Here is a 23,816-nt window from a genome sequence, read left to right as displayed (position 1 = left end):
GAGATAACAGAGGAGGGCACCGTTCACTCTTAATTCAAACCCAAGCAGCCAGAGGACCCAGGTCCTGTGCTGTAATCCCAGCAAGTCCTGAACACCTTGCACTTTAACATGCAGACTGCTAGGTCAACAGCAAGCACCTTATCTGGGACTTCTGCTGCTCCCTCTCCCCTCACTCTTACCTTTTTTAAAACCCAGAACTGCTTTGCATGAGTTTAAAGAGAACGTAGTGCACACCATTGTGTATGCCTCTGTCTATATATAAACATATATATTAATATTTATATACAAAGATTTATGCCAGTGTCACAGCATCAGGGTGATTTAAAATAATAATTCCGTGTGAAGGCTGATTCACATATATGCTGAAGGTCATATATAAACTCTGAGAAATCAGATGGCTACTCCAAGTGATTGCTATCCATGCTCCCACACAGAATTCATTCCCATGAGGAACTGCCGGATGCCAGCATCTGTATGTGTGCATTTCTTTCCCTTCGATGTCTTTTTAAATGGATCCCCCAGGCTTGGATTCAAACCCAGGGACCAGTCAGGTATGTCCCATAAAATTTGTTTTTATCTTCTTCAAGGGGCTGCTGTGTTATTTGTGAGCATCCAGAGGCCCCTCAAGCAGTGGATATACCGAGTAACCCAATAAGCCAAGCTTCTCTTAGGCAGCTCAGTGACATCCTTTTCGGGTTCTTCTCTCACAAGATACCCTCTGCCTTGTCTCCTTTCCATCCACACCTGAGCATACTCCCCCTGCCACGCCTCCATTCAGGCTACCCACTCTGGCAGGGGTGGCTTCCGCATGTGCCTACCTTAGTGACTGCCAGTGGTCTGTTTAGGCCCAGATCAAGGTCACCTTCTCCGTGAAGCCTCTCCTACACACTGAAATCCATAGTGGCCTCATGTCCAAAGAACTATGGTATAGTAACAAATGTTATAAAACTATATGGCACATGTTTCTATTTAATTTTCTTAGTAGCCTTTCAAGAGTCTTCTATGAATGCATGGCAGAAATTCCTTCCTATATAAAAATCACCCTAAACTATCTGAGACCGCACCCACGTCTTTGATGGGAGGTCACAAAACTTTTTTATGTCAGGAATCCCATCCCTGTTTACCTGCTCAGTGCCTACCTAGTACATAGTAGATGATCATGGGGGAAAAGTATCAATTGAGCACCATGCAAATCTCTTAGTGATGATTCTACCAAGTAAAGTACCCAGACTTGCTTCCATGGATTCATAGTTAGAGGGCTATACTTACACAAGTCAACAAACAAAACTATAAATATCAGCATTTTTGAAACTCCCAAGGATTTGCAGCAAGCAGCTCTTGTATATTCATTCATCCCCTACACAAAGCTGCTCTGTGTCCTCCACATACCACTTCACAGATTTGCCCCCTGAGAAGTTAATAGTCCAGCCTGGTGTTCTACCAAGAAAAGGAAAAAAAAAAGGCTCAAGCCATTCAAAAGTTAATGTGTTAATTAAACCTGCAGAGTCTGACAGCAAAGTTCTCCACAGAGAAGGGAATGAAATCAAAGACTTTTACCAATGACTCTCTGGGCAGTAGTAGAAGGCTTTGGTTAGAACGACTCAATGTCCTTCAATAAAATTAATGGAGTCACCCTAGCTCTTTTGGCTCCGTGGATAGAGCATCAGCCCGCAGACTGAAGGGTCCTGGGTTTGATTCTGGTCAAAGGTCATGTACCTTGGTTCGGGCTCAATCCCTGGCACAAGACGGGGCTTGTGTGGGATACAACCAATTATTTGTCTCTCTCACATTGATGTTTCTCTCCTCCCTTCCACTCTCTCTAAAAATCAACGGGAAAATATCCTGGGGTGAGGATTAACAACAACAACAAAATTCATGGAGTCATCAGCACCTAGATAAGATTTCCATCCCTCCCTGTATGTCTTGGCCTCCACAGCTCTGAGGACTGTCAGGACACAGAACTGAGAACTACCATCAGGACTACCATCAATGTCTGTTGCATCAACAGCAGCAGCCACGGCATTCTCCAGCAATGCTGAGCCTGCAGAGGACCTCAGAGAGGACAACAGGGCATCTGAACCGTTTTAGGAGAGCAATGTTCACCTACGAACCTTTGGTCATGACCAGCAGAATGTGATTCGTGAAGGGGGTGGCGTTTTGTTTTGTTTTGCTAATAACCCTGGTACAAAATATTGAGGAAAAGACTGAAGGAGCAGAAACAGTATAAAGGGAGGGAAGAAGGAACCAAGGCAGAAAATCCTTCCTCCCTAAAATCATTCCAAGCTATCTGAGGTCCTTCCTTGCCTTAGGACATAGAACTCATAAGCTCACACCGGAGGCTCCGCTCTGCCCAGGATCCACCAGCAGCCTCAGGGCCTGACCCTCCATTCTGTCCTCATGCTGGTCTGGGGCGGTCAGCTCTTCCCCTCCCTGCTACGCTCCTCTCCTAATGAGGGTTTTCCTTTTTTTGACATTTCTCACATTGGCTTGTTTTCTTGCCACCTGCCTTTGTCTGCTGTAAGAGTGTAGATACAAAATACAGTTGATTGCAGAGGATGCTATTGCAAAGGTTAGTTTTTGTGTGTGTTTTTTCTAATATTCTCCCCAGGATATGTTTATTGATTTTTTTTTTTTTTTTTTTTTTTAGAGAGAGTAAGGGGGGGAGGGAGAGAGACATCATCAATGTGACAACGAAATATCAATTGCCTCCCAGACACACTCACAACTGGGATTGAACCACAAGCATCTGGTGTATAGGACTATGCTCCAATTAACTTAGTCACCTGGCCAGGGCAAGGTTAGTTTTAAGCTTTTAATCAACTGTTCAGTCATCTCAGGGGCCACACTCAGGAGGCCTGTAGAGCTGCAAGTTGGATGAGGGCCACAGGCCCCAAGGGAGCGAACAGAGGGATGCCACAGGGGACACACAGCATAGCTTGTGGGCTGGGAAAGGGTAAGACTCATCGGCTATGCTTGGGATTTCTAACCTACAGCAGATTCAGATGGGGTGAGAGAAGGGGGTCCGATAGTTTCCAACTTGGCTTTTTCATCCTCTTAGCATCTTTCTTTGAAGAGAAATTCAACTTCCTTATGTTGATACGAAAGCCTTCCATTGTCACAATCTTCCGGCTGGAACGTCTTCTCAATGTCCCTAAGCTGCATCAATACAGCCCCTCCTTTCAGACTGTTAGGAACTCATTAGACACTTTCTTTTGCAGCTAGAAAATTGGTCCAAGGACACAACTGCATAGGAGGGAAGAATGGCAACGCCTTTGGTTGATGGGATTGGCGCCTTCCCCAGGCAGGAGGCAGGTCGCTGGGTCTCCTCCACAGGCTCCTCAAGACGCTCCCCATCCACCTCGGTGGAACACTTCCTGCTGTCGGCTCTTTTTAAGGTTTCCTGCTCCTTCCTCTTTGCTTCTCTGCCCTTCACATTTTAGAGGCAGGAGGCCTGCAAATTGCACTTCTTGAAAAGGCTGACAGAAACCCCTGCCAGTTCTATTTTATTTGCCTCATCTTAACGCTGCCCTGGGGATGGTCTGGGTACAGAGCTCTCATCCAGCTCATGATTCTCCACTTCTCACTGAAAGTTACTGCTTTCTTTTTAGCAAGAAAGAGATGGTACCTTCAGGACTTCAGATGAATTCCTAATGCCAGGCCTGAGGCATGGCAAATATCAAGCTCTTTCCTCCCCCGGCCTCCACAGAGGGAAAGAGAGGGCCACAAATCACTCCGAGGGGAAGCTGCATTCTCTGGTTCCTGAAATAATTTCATGAAACTTCACTAAATGCTGACATGAGCCTTTTCATTGGTGGGTGGGTACAGGGATGGATAGAGAGAAAATCATGGTAACCATTCCAGACCAAAACCCCTATCCCCACCAGATATAAGTTCCTCAAAGAAAAAACTAGCTTGTCAGGATGTATCACAGACCTAGTGATGTGCAGTATTTGGTTCAGAGTGCTATGGTGGAGGATGTTGGAGAGGAAAATTTGGGAATCTGCCAAAGCTTTCTAGGTGGGCCTAGGAGTAGAGTTAAAATTTCTCAATATGGCCCAGCCAGTGTGGCTCAGTTGGTTGAGCGTTGTCCCATGCACCAGGAGGTCGCTGGTTTGATTCCCAGCCTGAGCACATACCCGATTGTGGGCTCAATCTCCAGTAGGGGGCATGCAGGAAGCAGCCAATCAATGATGTTTTCTCTTTCATCTATGTTTCTGTCTCTCCCTCTCCCTTCCCCTCTCTCTCTAAAAGAAACAATACCTCCCCCCGCCCCACCCGCAATTTCTCAATATTAAGATGTAGAAGAACACTGTTCCAGGGTGAACAGGTCAGTCTGAGCAAATTAAGAGAGCAGCAAAGCTCAGAGTGGAACAGAGCGACAAATCAGTTAGAAGGTGACTACAACCAGGCAGGGAAGAGATGAGTGTTTGAATTAGCCAGGGCCCCTGGATATGAGAAGAATAAAATGGATCACTATTTAAAAAATAAACAAACAAAAATAAACAAACAAAATTAAACTGTAAAAATAAATCTGACCAGATGTGGAGAAGAGAAGGTCACTTCTGAAAGCCCCTTCACTTGGCCTGAGCAGGGGGAGAAGTACATGCAGAGCCCTGGGACTAAAGCCGGGAGGAGGTTGGAGGCATGCACAAGGGTCACAGTGCTGTATCTCCCAAGGTGTCAGAAGCTGGTCTGATGAATCACAAGGGGCTGATGGATGCCAGGCAGCCAGCCAGGGCCATTTCCTCTGGCCACAGGTCCCTCCCTGTCCCTTCTTCTCCTGCCTTGACCATGATCATCACACCACAGCCCTCCCTCTGCTGTGAAACTCAGCTCTTAGAATGGGCACCACATGCTAGGTTGGACAGGAAGGCACCTGACATCGGGTTTCTCTTCCTCTTGGCAGCTTTGAGATCCTGGCTGGGGCGCTGTGTCTCTTAGAACACTGAGTGTGCCATGTGTAATCCACACTTCCAATATCCTATTATAATGAAGGTAGAAGGTTGGCAAGATAACATTTTTAATTTTTAAAAAAGGTGAAAAAAGCCCAGCCTGTGTGGCTCAGTGGTTGAGCATCAACCTATGAACCAGGAGGTCGAGATTCAATTCCCAGTCAGGGCACATGCCTGGGTTGTGGGCTTGATCCCCAGTGAAGGGCATGCAGGAGGCAACCAGTCCATGATTCTTTCTTATCATTGATGTTTCTGTCTCTCTCTCCCTCTCCATTCCTATCTCTGAAATCAATAAACACACATATATATATATATATATATATATATATATATATATATATATATAGCAGAGAAACATTGATTGACTGGAGACAGAAACAATAGAGACATAAATTCACAAAATGTGCCTATTCTTTCTTCTCCCAAAACCACTTCCCTCCTTGGCAACATCCTTGGTTGTGACTACTCGTGGCAAGAAACCCTGAGCATTGCTAGATTTCTAAAGGGCCAGCCTTAGAGATAGGCATTTTTCTGGGCATCCCTTGAACTCATTTAAGAAAGAGATCCATGTTCTGAGGCCAAATGTCCTTCAAACTTCCCCACTAGTACCTGGATTAAGGAGGCGTCTTAATCTATTCAGACAAATGGTGGTGGGTAGACCGGATCGAGAGAGTTGGCTAAAAGATGCACAGGCAAAAATGTAAATCTATTTTAGAGCTTCAATAGCTACTAAATAACTTCATTGTGCCTGTCCAAGCCTGAATACCAATTAGTCCTTTTCAAATGTCCATTAGTCCTTGTTCTTGCAGCCCATTCTCTCAAACCATTAGGAATAGGTGGATCCAACTGTCCAAGGTAGCAACTGAAAAATAATGACACAAACTGGTTAAACAAGGATTCTAAGGTGAACACAAGCCTTCCTTGTTTGCATATGATGGCATTTCAGCTCGAAAATTTGTTTTATAAACAAGCATTGGGGTTGACATTTAGCAAGCTCCCTGATTTCCACTCTAATCGCCAGTTTTGTATTTGGATACTTAAATTATGTATATATGCATAAGATTAGAAATCAGCTCTGACATTGGGAAATTTCAAGCACATGGAAATCCTGCCACCCGGCATGGTAAAGAATGCTCAACGTATTCCTTATAAATAACTGAGTGCCTTTTTACTTAATGCAGGGCCTTGGGAAAACGTGATGGCATTAGGCAGATATCAGTTTCCTAAGTGTTTGTGCTTGTGCAGGAATCATTTGAATATCCCCAGGGGGTGTGAATTTCAAGGAGCCACTTATCTTTTATTTCAATTAGCCCTTTGACATTAAAGGGCTGCTAGGTGTCTTCAAAAACCAATGAAGTTACTGTGAAGACAGATACTGTAATATTTAATGGTTTACTGTTATTATAATCATTGATATTTCCTGAGCACTGCATATCTCCCCTGCTCCATTCTTTCTGGTTTCGTGGTACCTTTTAGTGACTAAGAAGGCATTGCACGTTGACTAAAGTGCCTCTAACTTCAGGTGCTAAAAAGACACTGAACTACTGTGAAGGAAGCCTTGTGTCTAAATCCAGCAATGCCGTACCAGGTTGGTTATCTCTCAGGTCTTTGAATAATACACTGGGTAGTATGCCTGCTACGTTCCAGGCTCAGTGGTGTTTTATGTATGTTATTTCGGCATCCTCAAATAGTCCTGGGAGAGGCAGGTGCTATTATTATTACTTCCACTTTCCAGTTGGAGAAAGTATAAAATTAAGTGACTGCCGAGGGTCACAGGGCCATTAGTAGGGCCTGAGAGAGTAGAGAGCTGATGCTCTAACCTAGTTTGCCATTTTGTCAATCAGTGGTGAGAAACCAGATTGACTGACTATGGAAAATATTGGCATCTATTCCCTTATCAAGTAGTCATTACCTCCCAGGCAATGCCCAGCATTCCAAAAAGCCATGATAAGCAATACCCTTCTCTTAGGATCCAGGCAGAAGAAGAAAGATTAAGCCTGACCAGTGTGGCTCAGTGGTTGAGTATTCACCCATGAACCAAGAGGTCACTGGTTCAATTCCTGTTCACTGTTTTGATTCCTGGTCTGCACACGTGCCCAGATTGCTGGCTCTATCCCCAGCAGGCGTGTGCAGGAGGCAGTCAATCAATGTTTCTCTCTCACTGATGTTTTTATCCCTCTTCCTTCCTCTCTCTCTAAAATAAATAAAACAGATTTTTAAAAAAAAGAATGATGACTGTTAATATTGTGTTTCAATTATGGGTGCCAAGAATCTCCAAATCAAAACATGCTTCCCCCTTTAAAACCATGTTCTGGTTTTATGTGCATCTTAGCCATATATACCAAAATATTGAAGGTGAGGCCCACATTCAATTTAAAGATTTATTTCTTTCATAACCTGTTTCTTTGGAACATACAGGAGATCAGGGATCATGCAGGTGCGCGGGTGGTATTACTGCTGACTCCCAGAGCTCCAAAAGAAGTGAGAATATAAACTTGTGAATTTTTCAGAACTGCCCAGAATGAAGTGTGGCCCACCAAACTGTCTTAAGAGTTTTGTACTCCCTCCACAGAACTGATAGCTCATTTGGATGGATTTTTTTAACCACAAAATGATTTCACATCTCCTGAAATAAAGGAGACAGAGCAACCCATGAGCAGGAGAAAAATAAAGACAATGGGAAAGACAGAAGGAAAAGAAAAAAGAGATTTGGGGACTAATACAAGGTGGCAGATGAGCTTTCCTTGTCCAGTACCATTTCTGTTTTAAATTTTGTAAACACTGAAAAATAAAAGAGTACCACATTTCAAACAAAACAGGATCACTTTTCTCAAAAAAAAAAAAAAAAAAAAAATCTGAAGGACCAATGACATTGGAAGAGCCGTCCTCAGTGGCAAGAACAACAGCTTGGAGCTCACCACACCCCTCTCCTCTAAATGAACACCTGCCTCTACTTCCCACAGCCCAGACCCAGCCACTCTGTCCAGTGGGATTTCTTGTTTGTCTATGTAGGAACTGAAGTCATGGCCTAGATGGACCGCCACATCTGTCAGCCTGGGGAGAAGCGGCACGCTGCACGGGCCAGAGAAAAGTGCTCCTTCCTGCTTCTGGTCAGAGGCACAGGTCCCGCTGCAGGGCCTCCCAAGGGGACTTGCCAGCCTGGACCAGCAGGTCACTGGGCCTCTCCTCCCAAGCTCCCCACCTGCCCGAGTCCTGAGAGTGCCCATGTCGGTTTCACAACATTGCAGGACCACCCCACTCCCTTCCTTTGCAAATCACTCCTCCAGTACAACCAACCCTAACAGAGCAGCCAGGAGCCCGTGCGCCAGCATGGCCGGCAAAGCTGAAGTATGCATACATCCTTGGACTTTTCTCCTATTCATTTTTTCTCTCAGTCACATCTGCTCTTTGTTTTCTCTCATTTCAAATGTTTCCCAACACATCATGTTTAGTGAGGTGTTTAAGACAGACTGAGAGATGCTGTTGGAGGCAGTGTTTTATAGCACAGTTTGTACACTACTTTATTGCCAAATTAAAATAAAGATGTAATCTGGCAGACTCAGCCTGCTGCTAAGCCTGCCTTGGGTGGTTTTCTGTATTGAGGCAAGAAGATGGGGCGGGGGGGGGACTGGCAATGAGGTGAAGAACTCTATCTCCGTCCTCCCACTCCATTTCCTAATGCAAAGAAACCAAAATAATAATAATAATAATAATAATAATAATAATAATAATAATAATAAAAAATGAGCAGGATGTTTGGTCTCTCTACAGCTTAAATGCAAAGATAAAAAAAGTACAGAAATAAGTAAAGGAAAGCAAGATTTTGGCACTCCTATATAAGTGGTTCACTTTTTCTTTGGAAGAAGTATAAGAGGTAGGACCTTCCATGATCACTCTCCCTCTTCCCATTGGGTATAAAATGTCTATAATGCCTGTCACGTTGATTTGCTTGAGATTCCAGGGCTTTCCAAAGGTACCTCCTCACACAGACCCTTCAGAGGTCAAGGAACTCAGCTCCTATTTCTAATACTAAGTCCTCAATCGGGCTTCCCATTTGGTCAGGCTACTGCTTTAATTTTACTTAATTAGTTAATCTATTTATTTATAAATTTTAGGGGGGAGAGGGAAAGAGAGATAGATAGAGATAGAGATAGAGATAGAGATAGAGATAGAGATAGAGATAGAGATAGAGATAGAGATAGAGATAGAGATAGAGATAGATTTGTAGTTCCAATTATTTATTCATTGATTGCTTGCTTCTTGTATGTGCCCTGCTTGGGGAATGACCCTGCAATCTTGGCATATCAGGACGATGCTCTAACCAACTCAGCAACCCACCAGGACCCCAGCTACTTTTCTTGGAACCTCAAATGGAAAAAGGCTCTGAACCTTTCCTCCCAGTCATCCCTGTGGGGCCTGGAGAGCCACATGCCAATTCAAGAAAATTTTTACTTCTTGGCCACCTCCCAGACCCTGACTACCACAGAGAGATGTCTCTCTCTAAGAGAAAAGACTACAGCCATATTTTATGCATTTTGAGGGCATTTGATCATACACATTTCTCCCTGATCAAATCTTAAAAAAAAAAAAAAATACACACACAAGAAAAACAAACAAACAAAAAAACCCCGGGCTTCCTATGGAACTGATGGCCAGCAGAACTGTATCCTGGGCCAGAACGGACAACCTGCTCAACAAAGTCTTGGAGTGTCTTAAAATGCTCACATCAAAAAGCCTCCCCCAGGGTTCAGGCCTTCAAGATGAAATGCAAATGGAGCAGGACAGCGCAGCCCACATGGGCTCCATCCTGGGAGCCAGCGATCCATGCTCTGTGCTCGTCCTCAGGGCCTTGCAGGTCTCAATCATGGAAGGGAAGAAAGGCATTGACAGGGAAGTAAGGGGGAAACAAAGGTGGGATGTATCCAAAAGTGAGAGTGTATGCCTGCAAGGACTCGAGGGGCACACGAGGAAAGAAGAGAGGAGGATTCTGCTCGGGGGTGAGTTCTGAAGGAGCTGCCACCTACACAGGATACTTTCAAAAAGACAGTACCTTTTGTCTGAAAATCCTGTCCACCTTACGTGGGTGTAAAACAGCATCCAGCAGAGACAACTAGCACTGAGGCTCAGCTCAGAGCTGGGAGTTTTGTGGCAGCAGCAATAGCAGCTGTCACAGAAAAAACTGATGAGCAGTCCGTGAAAGAATAAATGTTCCTTTTCCCGGGCAAACATGGTCATTGGTCTGCCAACACCAGCATGGGGCCCTCCTTGGTGCTCAGAGCCGCATCTCATTACTGTTAAAAGCTCCCTGATTCATGGGTAATCGCCAGCTATTATTTCCATATCACTGACCCACCTGAGTGGCCACAGACCCTCTCCACTTGACTTCCAGCCAACCCCATTAGCTAATGGTTCCTCTGATGGCTACAGCCCCACTCCTCATTCTGTGACTCAAGCCCTGAGATGTGAAGTTCTTCTCCAACCCCTCCTTGCACCGGCAGGTTACCCCTCTTTCTTCCAGCATGATTTCACCTTCATTCTCTCCTGGAGAAACAGGAATCTGCCCATCTCAAAATAGCACCCTTAAACATGAGACTCCTACCAAGTACTACGTAAGGCCTTCTGTCATTTACTGAACTTTAACATGTGGTAGCAAAGTGTGGGTTTTCTCTGTGGGAAGATTGGTTAGCTTCTACAGCGCAAAGATTGTTAATGTTTCTTCCAGCTCCTAAATGACAGAATTTATTTGGTGTATGGTCACAAGATACTTTTTGGTCCAGTCCGTAATAGCTATGCTATCATCCTAACTGGACTTCTGGCTTTTGACCATGTATTACCACAATTCACTATGCTATTTCTACCAGATTAACTTTTGTAATCTGTAGCTCTGAACCCATCATTCCACTGACCAACATTTTCAAAAGATGCCTAATGAGAAGAACAAAAATTACTTTGCCTAACAACCAAATAGCCAATACAATAAAAAATAATCAAGCTTGTGTTCTGGAAGTGTATAATGAACTGAACCAAATTTCAGTTTCAGCCAAATAGTCAAATTCACAATCCTGTAAACAGGGGTTTTCTAACTTTGTATTAGTGTCTGTGACATTCCTCTTGTGTAAATGTGCAACGCCCCGCCGCCCCCCCCCCCCGCCGCCCCGAAGAAATATGACATATTCATGAATGTCTAGGTAAAATAATTTCATGAGATCATCACTCCTGCACTTTGGGCTGCCCGTTTCATATAATCCATCCAGCTATCTTGATTGGGCACCTATTAAATGTGGGTGAGGGCATGCTCTTTTGGCCTCTCTTAGACTATTGGTGAACTCATGTGTATTTAATCTTCTCTCCCCAGATGGATTATGCTCCTTCTAGAGTGACTTTATAGCAACACTACAGATACAGAACACCTCAAATGGATGTGGACTTTAATATTCATGTTTTTTCCCCAATCTTTTTGGAAGTGCCCCTGCAATTATAATCATCTGTATGAACACATTTTACAGCAAAGGAAGCCAACACTAACAGCGCTCACTATAAGTGGCTGAGCTGGGGCCAAAGCTCAGAGGTCCTACCTCTTCCAGCGCTACCCACTCTACCACCGCGATCCAGGAGGAACTGCTTAAAGTAATGGGACCTGAAGGGTTACATCCTGGGGCATCTCCTCCACAGGATCGCAAGGATGCACAGGGTTCCCTTGGCCAGGTAAATCTGGCCTTTGCTGTGCCTCTAGCATCGAATGGAAAATTAACCAACTGTCAGATAAAACGCAATAACGCAGCAGATTAAATGACTAATATTCTGTGTCTGGAGCTTCTCAGCCTCGCCCGTGGCCACTGCGCCACCCGGGACCAGATGGACTGTGGCCTGACTCTGGGAACGAAACTGTACATTCTGCTGAAAGGGCAGCCAGGCTGCTCAAAAGGAAACGACTCCTAATTGTAAATCTTTTCTATTTTTAGACTTAATGTGCATTCCATTTGGCAGGAAGGGCAGCATGAATAAAACTGCAATACCGAGAATTTTAATTTGCTTCCTACAAAATACTCTGTCAGTAGAGACCTGGGAAAGGTGCTTCCAGCCTTCTGCCCCTTCAGGAAGAATCCCACGCATCACCACCCTCTCCAGATAAAACCCGAGGGCATCCCCCTCACTCGCAGAAGCCCGATATGTATAATTTCTAACACATGAGCCCTCTAAGGAGAATTCTAAGAATGACTTCACTAAGCCATGCATTTCACAGACAATATTCCAATATCTCCCTATGTTCCTTTTTGGCTTCTATGGCTAGAGTCTCTCTCCCATTTGCCAATGTATACTGGTATGTTGTTTCTTTTTATTTTATTTTAACTGCATTTTATGTTGGTAGCCTTATATTCTACCGGGAATGTAAGGTCCTGAAAAGCAGGGGCTATATGTATTTTATAGTGTATCTGTAGTATAGGGTACATGATATATTTTATAGTATGTATTCCATAGTATGGAATACATCAGAGAGAGAGAGAGAGAGAGAGAGAGAGAGAGAGAGAGAGAGAGAGAGAGAGAGAGAGAGAGAGATATCAAATAGCAAAACCTCATGCAATGCTTTCTTTAAAAAGTGGAACTCTCCTTCAATCCAACCACCAAGAGACGAAAAGTCTTGAGATAACCTGTTTCTGAATGATGTTCTCTGTGGATATTATGTGGATATTATTATTATTCCTCTCACCATTTTAGAAAGTTCTTAGTGTTCTTAGGCTTTGGTGGGGGGTGGGGGGTAGAGGGGTCATCCTTCCTTTTAAGGGTCTTAAAAAACCTATCCTGGGTCTTTATCTAGAAAAATGATCACCTCTTGATACACACATAACTCATTCTCAAATTCCATGACAGTCTGGGGCTCCTAATGGCCTGAAACATTTACATTAAAAACTGTTTCTTGCCCTAGCTGGTTTGGCCCAGTGGATAGAATGTTGGCCTGTGGACTGAAGGGTTCCAGGTTCAATTCTAGACAAAGGCACATGCCCAGGTTTCGAGCTCAATCCCCAGTAGGGGGTATGCAGGAGGCAGCCAATCAATGATTTGCTCATCATTGATGTTTCTCTTTCTCTCTCTCTTCCTCTCCCTTCCTCTCTGAAATCAATAAAAATACATTTAAAACAAACAAACAAATAAACAAACAAAAACTGCTTCTCCACATTGAGTTCCTTAGTGTCTAGCTTTTCCCTTGTGTGCTGGGTCAGATGTTTACAAGCTCAAGCCCGTGACCTGAGACCCGCTCTGCTGCCTCTCATCCCCTAGGCAGCCGGTTCAGGCGACTGCACAGAACAAAACGGGTCATGGGGAAGAAGTGTGCAGATGACCCACTAGGGGCTTCTCCCAGGAGAACTGTGCACTGTTGTCTCAAACAAGGTTCCGTGCTCACCTTCTGGTCTTGGCTGTACGCCAGAATCCAGTCCTCCTGCTTGGGGTGGAAGAGCAAGCTCTGGATGTAGAAGCTCAGCCGATACTTTTGATAGGTCGCTCCTTCATCTGAGCTGATCAGTAAACTGCTCTCAATCTCCGGGTCCGTGAGTAACATAATCTGCAGCAAAGAATTGTTGGGGAAAGATAATAACAGGAAGTTAAATCTACGGATTTCCAAAACGTAACAATGAGCTAAAATTTTGACAAGGAAGGGAAAAGGGGCAGGCAAGGATCACCTGGCGACTCTGTCAGGGTGGCTCTCCTACCTTGACCCAATGACATCAAATGAGATTCACTACGGAATGAAGGAGGCAGCACAAGTTGGAAGGAAGAGAGAGGAAACAGAAGACTGCATTTTCTTCGCTTCGATATGGCTACTGGATGTTCTCTTTTCCCCAAAGTTATTTCCTTCATCTGAACTATTTCCCACTGTTCCCCTGACCTACTTTGCCTTGTTTACTTTAATTTGGGGGGGGGGGGATTAAAGAGCAAGACTTGTAACACCTGTTGTTGGAGAGGTGGAAAGACATGGAAAGAGATGGAGTTCACAGGATTTTCTTGCTTGCACAGGCCTCTTGTTCATGTCAACAATATCCCATGCCATCCTACGTTTAGCCTGATTTTTTTTGTTAGTCTTGTGTCAAAAGCTGAGTTTTCTACAGCCTTCTCTGTGAATTGTACAAAGGCCACTTTATCCTATTATATAATTTACTTAATTTATTTTGATTACTGTCCACATACCCTCTACTAGAACTTCAATTTCATGAGAATAGAAGTAGTTGATATTTCTCTATTTTTCTCCCCCATAAGTGTGTTCCCAGCAGCTACAGTAAGACCTAGATTATATTATACTAGAGGCTTGGTGCATGACATTCATGCACTGGGTGGGGGGACCCCTCTTGCAGTCTGGGACCCCTCAGCAGACATCCCCCAAAGGGTCCTTAGCGCTGCCTCAGAAGCAGGAGAGGCTCCCACCACCGCCAATGCGCTCTCCAGCCATGAACCCAACTTCTGGCTGAGCGGCGCTCTCCCTGTGGGAGCGCCCTGACCACCAGGCGGCAGCTCCTGTGATGAGCGTCTGCCCCCTGGTGGTACGTGTGCATCATAGCAACTGGTCGTTCCGCCATTCAGTCAATTTGCATATTAGCCTTTTATTATATAGGAAACTCAGTAAATGTGTGTCAAATGAATGAATGAATGGGAAGAGTTTACAGAGTAGTCACATGGACCTAGAAACATGCCAGGCACAGTGTGAGCACATATGAATGGAGGTCCCTGAGAAGAGTAGCTGGATCTCCCCATCAGTCGTCTTCCTGTCTACAAGAGACTATGCTCTGACTGTTGGAAACTTAATAGTGTCAGCTGCTTTGCACTCTCGCTTGGGTGGTTCATCTTGGTCAGAGCAGTAATGAACAATCCACAAAAGGAACACGATGGAGAAGCTGCCCGAACACTGATTTTTTTTATTCTCTCATGCTATACCTCTAGGAATGCGTGATGAAGTACCTCATTCCCCACTCTCTGCAGGTTCCTTTCACTCAGTCAAAGTGCACATCTAATGCCTCCGGACAGGTGGCCTTAATGCTACCCGCTGACTTCCTCCCCATCAACGTATTAATTGACACTCTCTGAGTTTGGTTCGGAGAAGCATGAAAGATGTGCTTAATGTGTGGCTGTATGAAGAGAAATCACTGTAGCCCAGGGTTTTTAAAGATTACCAGCTGAGAAGGCAGCAGTTCTAGGATAGGAAGAGCAAGAGAGAAAGGAAAAATAAAACGGAGCCATGTCATAGAAGAGTAGAGTGCCAGGCAAACACACTGAGATTTCTCAAGCATTTGGAGGCAGTCATATTAAAACCTTGGGATAGTGCCCTAGCTGGTTTGGATCAGTGGATAGACCATTGGCCTGTGGACTGAAGGGTCATGGTTCGATTCCAGTCAGGGGCACATGCCCAAGTTGTGGGCTTGATCCCCAGTGGGGGGTGGGGTGGTCATGCAGGGGATCAATGATTCTCTCTTATCATTGATGTTTCTATCTCTCTTTTCCTCTCCCTTCCTTTCTGAAATCAATAAAAACATATTTAAAAGAAAAAAAATTGGGGGATAGTTAGTATCTTCAAAAGTGATGTCCTGCAATGTCACTGCAAATGTCACATGAGGATTGCACACCAGACACACTCGGCCTGCACCGTGTTTATGTCAGGTGGGGAGAATTGAAAGCTCCTTGCTGTTCTTTCAACCTCCCTTCTTTTTCCTTTTTCTTTTTTAATTTTTAAAATTGATTTTCAGAGAGCGAGAGCAAAACATCTCAAAACAGGGACTGGCTACCTTCTACATGCTCCCTGTTGGGGATCGAGCCCACAACCCGTGCATGTGCCCTGCCAGGAATTGAACTGGCAACCTTTTGGTGCATGGAATCACACTCAACCTCCCTTCTGGAAAAGGAGAAGAGGGATGTGGGGCAGGCAGTGTAACACTGTGGCTGCCGGTGCGTACGGACAAGATGGAAAGCACACACAAAGTTGGAGACTAAATACCTCTCAATCCATGTTTGGGTCAAGCCACTGTCCCCCACCATACATTCTGGCAGAGTTATCGTTTTCTTGTCTCGAGTTTACCATGAAGATAGGGTTCCCGCATTGGATGGCTGGCATGGAGCCATCATCTAAGTGTTAAGTACCAACTCACATACATGGCTTCATTAAAATCTCTTGCATGCATTAAACAGGGATGTTCATATGGCACCTAAATTCACAAGAATATTTCCAGGCAATTTCATATTTACTAGCACAAACATGTGTTTTCCACTCAACAAATAAGTCATCAAATGATCACATTGCTTTGTGTCTCCAACCACAATTAACAATAATATATAGCATGATTTCTGCACTACTGCCCAAAGTAATTTCCATAATAATATGAAGCGGCTCCATTTTATAGGGCCTCTATTGTCTCAGCAAGGTGATTTCCCCCCCTTCTCTGATATCCTATTTCCCTGTTAAACAGAATATGTTTTCCTCTCTTCCCACGAGTGCAGACCCCACCACTGCTTCTCCTGGCAGACCACTTCAGCAAAATAAAAAAACTGGGCCCTAGCTGGTTTGGTTCAGTGGATAGAGTGTGGGCCTGAGGACCAAAGGGTCCCTTGTTGGATTCGGGTCAAGGGCACATACCTTGGTTGCAGGGTCCTCCCAGGCATGGACTCTGGATGGGGCTCCTGCAGGAGGCAACCAATTGATGTGTTTCTCTCACATCGATGTTTCTCTCTGTCTTTGCCTCTCTCTTCCACTCTCTCCAAAAATCAATGGAAAAAATAGCCTCAGGTGAGGATTAACAAAAAATAAAAATAAAATAATAAAATAAAAAACTGGGCCTCCAGAGTATCCCCAAATCAAGCTGATTTTTATTTATCATTTATTTAAAATATCTTTGACAGTTATTTATGCTCCAAGTCATGAGACTGTATAAGATAATTCTGCATCCAGGTGCTATTAAATAAGGGAGGGCAGAGGTAGAATAATGCAAATATCTCTCAAACACATGACTACTTAAGAGCGAGTAAATGAAACTCCTGGCTTCCGTGGCAGCTTTTTCTGGGTACTAAAAACATGTAGACTAAAATCTCACCTTCTCTAAATGGCCCTCACCTAAAACCCTGTTTTGGAATTTGACATTTTAGAAATGATGGAAGATGCTAGGAAATACCCCCTATAAGATTTATAAGTGCCTGTATTACGCAGACTTTCCAGGTGTTGTTCTTTCAAACCTCTGCTCAAATCCACTCAAAACAAACAGGTCAACTGGGATCTATTTCTACTTAGCCTTTTTTATTGCACAAACAACTCTGTAAGACCTCCAGTAGATGAATTGAAAATAAAAGAAAAATCAACTGCTCATGACCCTATTCCTTCAACAGTTTAAACAAGGTTGATGCTTCTTTCTACTTTATCCACATCTACATACCCTATCATAGATTTTTTTATTCTGATTTTTAACTTAATATTTTAATTTCATATTATTGCCTATATTCAAATCCAACTGAATGAAAAGCACACAAATGCATACACACATAATAATATACACCACTATAAACCATGTGTTACTTAATCAAAACCGTCAACTTCATTAGTTTACAACCAGCGCAGTGGTTGAACCATAGAAAGTATTTAATAAATCATTGTTAACTAAATAAGTGAAATCTTATTATTTCAGTCTTTAAACATTTTAATAGTTTTATTTCCAGTGGGTTGAGGTTTGTTCTGTCATTTTGTAGGTTACTCAAAATAAGTAATTTAATAAGTAAATAAAGTTTTTAAGCAAAATATACATAGAAAATGTTTAACCTATTTGAAAAAAAGAAACAACATGAATAATACGTGTGATCCCATTTTTAGACAGGAATGATGTCATTTATAAACAAATATGTTCTATCCCAGAAGGTATTATACTGTGAAATATCAAAATGGCAACCTCAAATTCATGAACACTCCTCAAAAATGTGTAGGTTACACTCCTTAAACATGTCCAATAATCACTGCCTGCTGGTTCATACTGGCTCTCTCCTCCTCTGGCTCCTTGTGCGACTTTAAGTAAATGGTGCTTTGTTGTGTTTAATCCTCTGCATTCTGGAATATGATCTGAGTGACAGGAATTTTGGAGGACTTTATAAAAGGCATGAACCCAAACTCTGCACAATTCCTGAAGTGAGCTCTCTAAAAAGAGGGGCCATTATTTGTCTGACATGGGCTCTAGTAGAAGTCTATACATCTTTGTAAGTGAATGAACAAGTGAAGGAGTGAATAGGTGAATCCTCTTCATTCCTGAGACCCTGGGAGTCTGCGTTGTCCTAAGTAAACCCCTGCTGTTCTACTTGGAGGCAAGGAGGTTAAAAACAAGGGGAAGTGTGTCTCTAACAGGAAAGTAATTATTCTGTTCAGATCAGCCCACGGGTATTAGAGCCAGTTTACTTATGCCTTGCAGGGCGTGCAGATGCTGTGTTGACTGCATCTGCAGATGAATTGTTTTCTATAGAACGTCAATAATGGCTACACAGGCTCCCACCACCCAACTCCAAGCTATCATTCATCATCCACTTCTGGAGAAGGAAAAAACTTTATTTGCTTTTAAGAGTTGACAAATGAACATGAACTGCAATCTAGAGATTTCAACTATGTCACTTCTCACTTTTTTTTTGAGTATTAGTCGTTCGGACATGTTAGTGTCATCAAAAATTAAATGCATCTTCACTCTCTTTGACTTGCTCCAGATTCAACATATGGCTACATAATGTAACTCTACAAAAAGGTTGGATAGGAACTTTTTGATCCTGCTAGGTTGTCTACAAGGGACATTGCTCCTCCAGAAATGTCACTATTATTTAGTTTTTCAGACTCTTTTCCTAGGTGTGTTGTTTTTGGAATTCCATAATTTAGATAGGGTGGAGTTAATAAAGACCAGCTTCAATATCTATAAGCATATACTTTATCTCACCATTTCTTCAGTCCTAAAGCAAAGAATATTTATTTTAAGTTTTGTTCATTTTTTTCCCCTCTCATTTGTTTACTCCTTATCATCTGTGGATTGGAATCAAGAGGAGATAATGTACTGACGCTATGTCTCTTGATTTGCTCAAGGCTTAAATCCAATTCAGATGACCATGTCACAGGTGCATAATAAATACTTCTCATAATGATGATAATGAAAAATCACAATAGCACTAATTGGGCACTCCAGTTATCTACCCACTTTAGCCAAACAAAATTCTACCTAGGAACAGTACAACAGGTTATTTGCAGGCCTCTGGCTGCAGTATTAAAAACAAATTAAGCAAAGTGTAATCAGAGCAATTGAATAGTTTGCAGACCACTGTGGGTGATAAACTACCTATTCCCAATGTGAGCTGAATGTTTATCTTTCCCAGATGAATTGAAAGTGAAAGCAATGCATGCTGCCCTAACTGGTTTGGCTCAGCGGATAAAGCGTGGGCCTGTGGACTGAAGGGTCCCAGGTTCGATTCCGGGCAAGGGCATGTACCTTGGTTGCGGGCACATCCCCGGTAGGGGGTGTGCAGGAGGCAGCTGATCGATGTTTCTCTCTCATAGATGTTTCTAACTCTCTATCCCTCTCCCTTCCTCTCTGTAAAAAATCAATAAAATATATTTTTTTAAAAAAGCAATGCATCATGCTTATTTGTTGACAACCGTTGGGCAGGCAGTAGTGGGAGAAGTTACACAGGATCTCAGAATGGCCCATGTAAAGGAAATCACTGAAATACAAACAATAGTGAGAAAAGGAGAGGAAAGTGAGTAAATGGAAAATGTTTAAGTGAACACCAAGAAAAAACAATCTGTAGAAAGATGGACCCAGTGTGCAATCACTCATTCTAAATGCTACTCCCAACCCCCCAAACTCAGTGAAGCTCACCTTCTGCACCATACATGGTCATTAACACAAAGTAGGCTCATTTGATACTAAAAGACCAAAAAGTGTTTGGTCAATAGACCATCTACCTGTGTGACCTGAACATTAATTCAGTGAAATTGCTAGGAAAACTTGGCATTGTATTCTTAATAGTTTATTCTGTGAGTTTATTTTAAAAACTTTTTTTAAATGAGAGCCTAATGACTTTTTATTTCTTAGGGGGAAAATTAGTTTTCAAGAAGTGTATAATAATATTTCAGTTCTTCATGTCTCTTACTAGCCTTGTCAGAAGACCCTACTTATTAATTATTATGTAACATTTTATGGTAATTTATTCAATACCCCTTTTGACCAACTATATAGAGTACACAGGAGAAGAGTAAGGTTCACCAGGAATGACCACATATGGGTTACACTCCTTGGAAGTCAATTCAAGAAAAAAAGTTTATGTAAGATTTCTTCTCCTTTCTCTTGGGATTACTGAACACAACCCTTTCCTGCGTCAATCTTAAAGGAAAAAAAACACCGCTTCACTGCAAGACTCTGCTTCCATGACTGTGGATGGCATTGACCTCCCACAAGGAAATACAGGCCCATGTGTTTGGATGAGTTGATCTGAAGGGCTACCCACGAAGCCCATGAACCACAGACCTGTCTTCCATAAGGAGTGCCCTGACCAAATCCTAAACCTGATCCCAGCCAATGTTGCCATAGTTGTGTGCACTTCCTCAGAAAAGAGAGAGTGTGTTTAGTGACAGTTATTCATACCATTAGAAGAAGAAGGAAAAACAAACCATAAATAGATACTATAATCACAGAAAATGCCATGGGGCTTGACTTCAAAGACAGATTTGAGTGTCATCTCTGCCACTCTGGAGAGCTCATAGCTCACTTAACTTCTCATGAGCCACCATTTTCTTATCGAGGGTAATGCTACTATATTGAGCATCTGTTGGGTGCCAGGCACACCACTAAACCTTTACAATATGTCACTTCATTAAAATTGTTAAAACACAGTTCAGATGTCCATTTGACAGTTGGGGAAGTGAGGTCATTTTCTCAAGGCCATGCAGTTGGTCAGTGGTAAAGTCATCCATGTGTAAAGATCTCTTTACACAGATCGTTGCATAAGTCTGTGTAAAGATCAGATCATCTGTGTGAAAGTGATGCTGAATTTTGAGCAAATGTTATTATTATGACTTCACAAAGGATGGCATATTTAGCACTATATGTTCTGCTAAAAGGTGATAGTTGAGAGAGAGAGAGAGAGAGAAACCTTATAAGTATCCCATAAAATATTGCCTAGCTGGGAGAAGGGGCGGGGGGGGGGGCGGGGGGGGGGCGGAATTGCAATGGAAGCTAGGAGCTACACAAAGGAGACTCTCTATAACAAGATAATTGCTAAGAATATTCTTGAATAAATAAAGATTTTTTTGCTTTAAATATAAATTTATGGTACCAAAATACTCAGCCCTGTTTCACAATCAGATTTTCACAATAGCCTTAGCCTCCTTTTTCTTATCCTTCTACCATTGCCCCTCCAAAAAACTGTTTTCCTGTGCTTTATCATAGGATGGGTGAGGACTTGGCAAAAAGCTCTGACTTAATGATAGTATAGGGAGGGAAACAAACATTTCCCTATAGGGCGGGGGGGGGGGGGTTGGGGGTTAATGGGGGGGGGATGAGGACACATTTGTAATACCTTAACTAATAATAAATAAAAAAAAACTATTTTCCTGTGCTTTATCATAGGATGGGTGAGGACTTGGCAAAAAGCTCTGACTTAATGATAGTATAGGGAGGGAAACAAACATTTCCCTATAGGGCGGGGGGGGGGGGGTTGGGGGTTAATGGGGGGGGGGATGAGGACACATTTGTAATACCTTAACTAATAATAAAACAAAACAAAACTGTTTTCCTGTGCTTTATCATAGGATGGGTGAGGACTTGGCAAAAAGCTCTGACTTAATGATAGTATAGGGAGGGAAACAAACATTTCCCTATAGGGCGGGGGGGGAGGTTGGGGGTTAATGGGGGGGGGGATGAGGACACATTTGTAATACCTTAACTAATAATAAAACAAAACAAAACTGTTTTCCTGTGCTTTATCATAGGATGGGTGAGGACTTGGCAAAAAGCTCTGACTTAATGATAGTATAGGGAGGGAAACAAACATTTCCCTATAGGGCGGGGGGGGGGGGGTTGGGGGTTAATGGGGGGGGATGAGGACACATTTGTAATACCTTAACTAATAATAAAACAAAACAAAACTGTTTTCCTGTGCTTTATCATAGGATGGGTGAGGACTTGGCAAAAAGCTCTGACTTAATGATAGTATAGGGAGGGAAACAAACATTTCCCTATAGGGCGGGGGGGGGGGGTGGGGGGTTATTGGGGGGGGGGATGAGGACACATTTGTAATACATTAAATAATAATAAAAAAAAAAAAACTATTTTCCTGTGCTTTATCATAGGATGGGTGAGGACTTGGCAAAAAGCTCTGACTTAATGATAGTATAGGGAGGGAAACAAACATTTCCCTATAGGGCGGGGGGGGGGGGTTGGGGGTTAATGGGGGGGGGGATGAGGACACATTTGTAATACCTTAACTAATAATAAAACAAAACAAAACTGTTTTCCTGTGCTTTATCATAGGATGGGTGAGGACTTGGCAAAAAGCTCTGACTTAATGATAGTATAGGGAGGGAAACAAACATTTCCCTATAGGGCGGGGGGGGAGGTTGGGGGTTAATGGGGGGGGGGATGAGGACACATTTGTAATACCTTAACTAATAATAAAACAAAACAAAACTGTTTTCCTGTGCTTTATCATAGGATGGGTGAGGACTTGGCAAAAAGCTCTGACTTAATGATAGTATAGGGAGGGAAACAAACATTTCCCTATAGGGCGGGGGGGGGGGAGGTTGGGGGGTTAATGGGGGGGGGGATGAGGACACATTTGTAATACCTTAACTAATAATAAAACAAAACAAAACTGTTTTCCTGTGCTTTATCATAGGATGGGTGAGGACTTGGCAAAAAGCTCTGACTTAATGATAGTATAGGGAGGGAAACAAACATTTCCCTATAGGGCGGGGGGGGGTTGGGGGTTAATGGGGGGGGGGATGAGGACACATTTGTAATACCTTAACTAATAATAAAACAAAACAAAACTGTTTTCCTGTGCTTTATCATAGGATGGGTGAGGACTTGGCAAAAAGCTCTGACTTAATGATAGTATAGGGAGGGAAACAAACATTTCCCTATAGGGCGGGGGGGGGGGTTGGGGGTTAATGGGGGGGGGGATGAGGACACATTTGTAATACCTTAACTAATAATAAAACAAAACAAAACTGTTTTCCTGTGCTTTATCATAGGATGGGTGAGGACTTGGCAAAAAGCTCTGACTTAATGATAGTATAGGGAGGGAAACAAACATTTCCCTATAGGGCGGGGGGGGGGGGTTGGGGTTAATGGGGGGGGGATGAGGACACATTTGTAATACCTTAACTAATAATAAAACAAAACAAAACTGTTTTCCTGTGCTTTATCATAGGATGGGTGAGGACTTGGCAAAAAGCTCTGACTTAATGATAGTATAGGGAGGGAAACAAACATTTCCCTATAGGGGCGGGGGGGGAGGTTGGGGGTTAATGGGGGGGGGGATGAGGACACATTTGTAATACCTTAACTAATAATAAAAAAAAAAAAAACTATTTTCCTGTGCTTTATCATAGGATGGGTGAGAACTTGGCAAAAAGCTCTGACTTAATGATAGTATAGGGAGGGAAACAAACATTTCCCTATAGGGCGGGGGGGGGGGTTGGGGGTTAATGGGGGGGGGATGAGGACACATTTGTAATACCTTAACTAATAATAAAACAAAACAAAACTGTTTCCTGTGCTTTATCATAGGATGGGTGAGGACTTGCAAAAAGCTCTGACTTAATGATAGTATAGGGAGGGAAACAAACATTTCCCTATAGGGCGGGGGGGGGGGGGG

At 43.1% G+C, this 23,816-nt stretch overlaps 1 protein-coding gene across 4 annotated transcripts in view; it reads right to left on the bottom strand.

Moving 5' to 3' along the window:
- The window catches only part of SORCS1 (sortilin related VPS10 domain containing receptor 1), a 474,955-nt gene that overhangs the window by 159,313 nt on the left and 291,826 nt on the right, over positions 1 to 23,816 (bottom strand). For all 4 annotated transcript variants that reach the window (XM_036336058.1, XM_036336055.1, XM_036336056.1 and 1 more), the window contains exon 4: positions 13,354 to 13,512. In XM_036336058.1, coding sequence (XP_036191951.1) covers positions 13,354 to 13,512 — 159 coding nt within the window. The remainder of the gene's footprint in view (positions 1 to 13,353; positions 13,513 to 23,816) is intronic.

This window comes from Myotis myotis, unplaced genomic scaffold (genome assembly GCF_014108235.1).
Source record: "Myotis myotis isolate mMyoMyo1 unplaced genomic scaffold, mMyoMyo1.p scaffold_m19_p_15, whole genome shotgun sequence".
In the NCBI taxonomy this organism is placed as follows: Eukaryota; Metazoa; Chordata; class Mammalia; order Chiroptera; family Vespertilionidae; genus Myotis; species Myotis myotis.
Note: the sequence above shows the minus strand (reverse complement) of the source record. Positions and strands in the feature narration are given on the sequence as shown.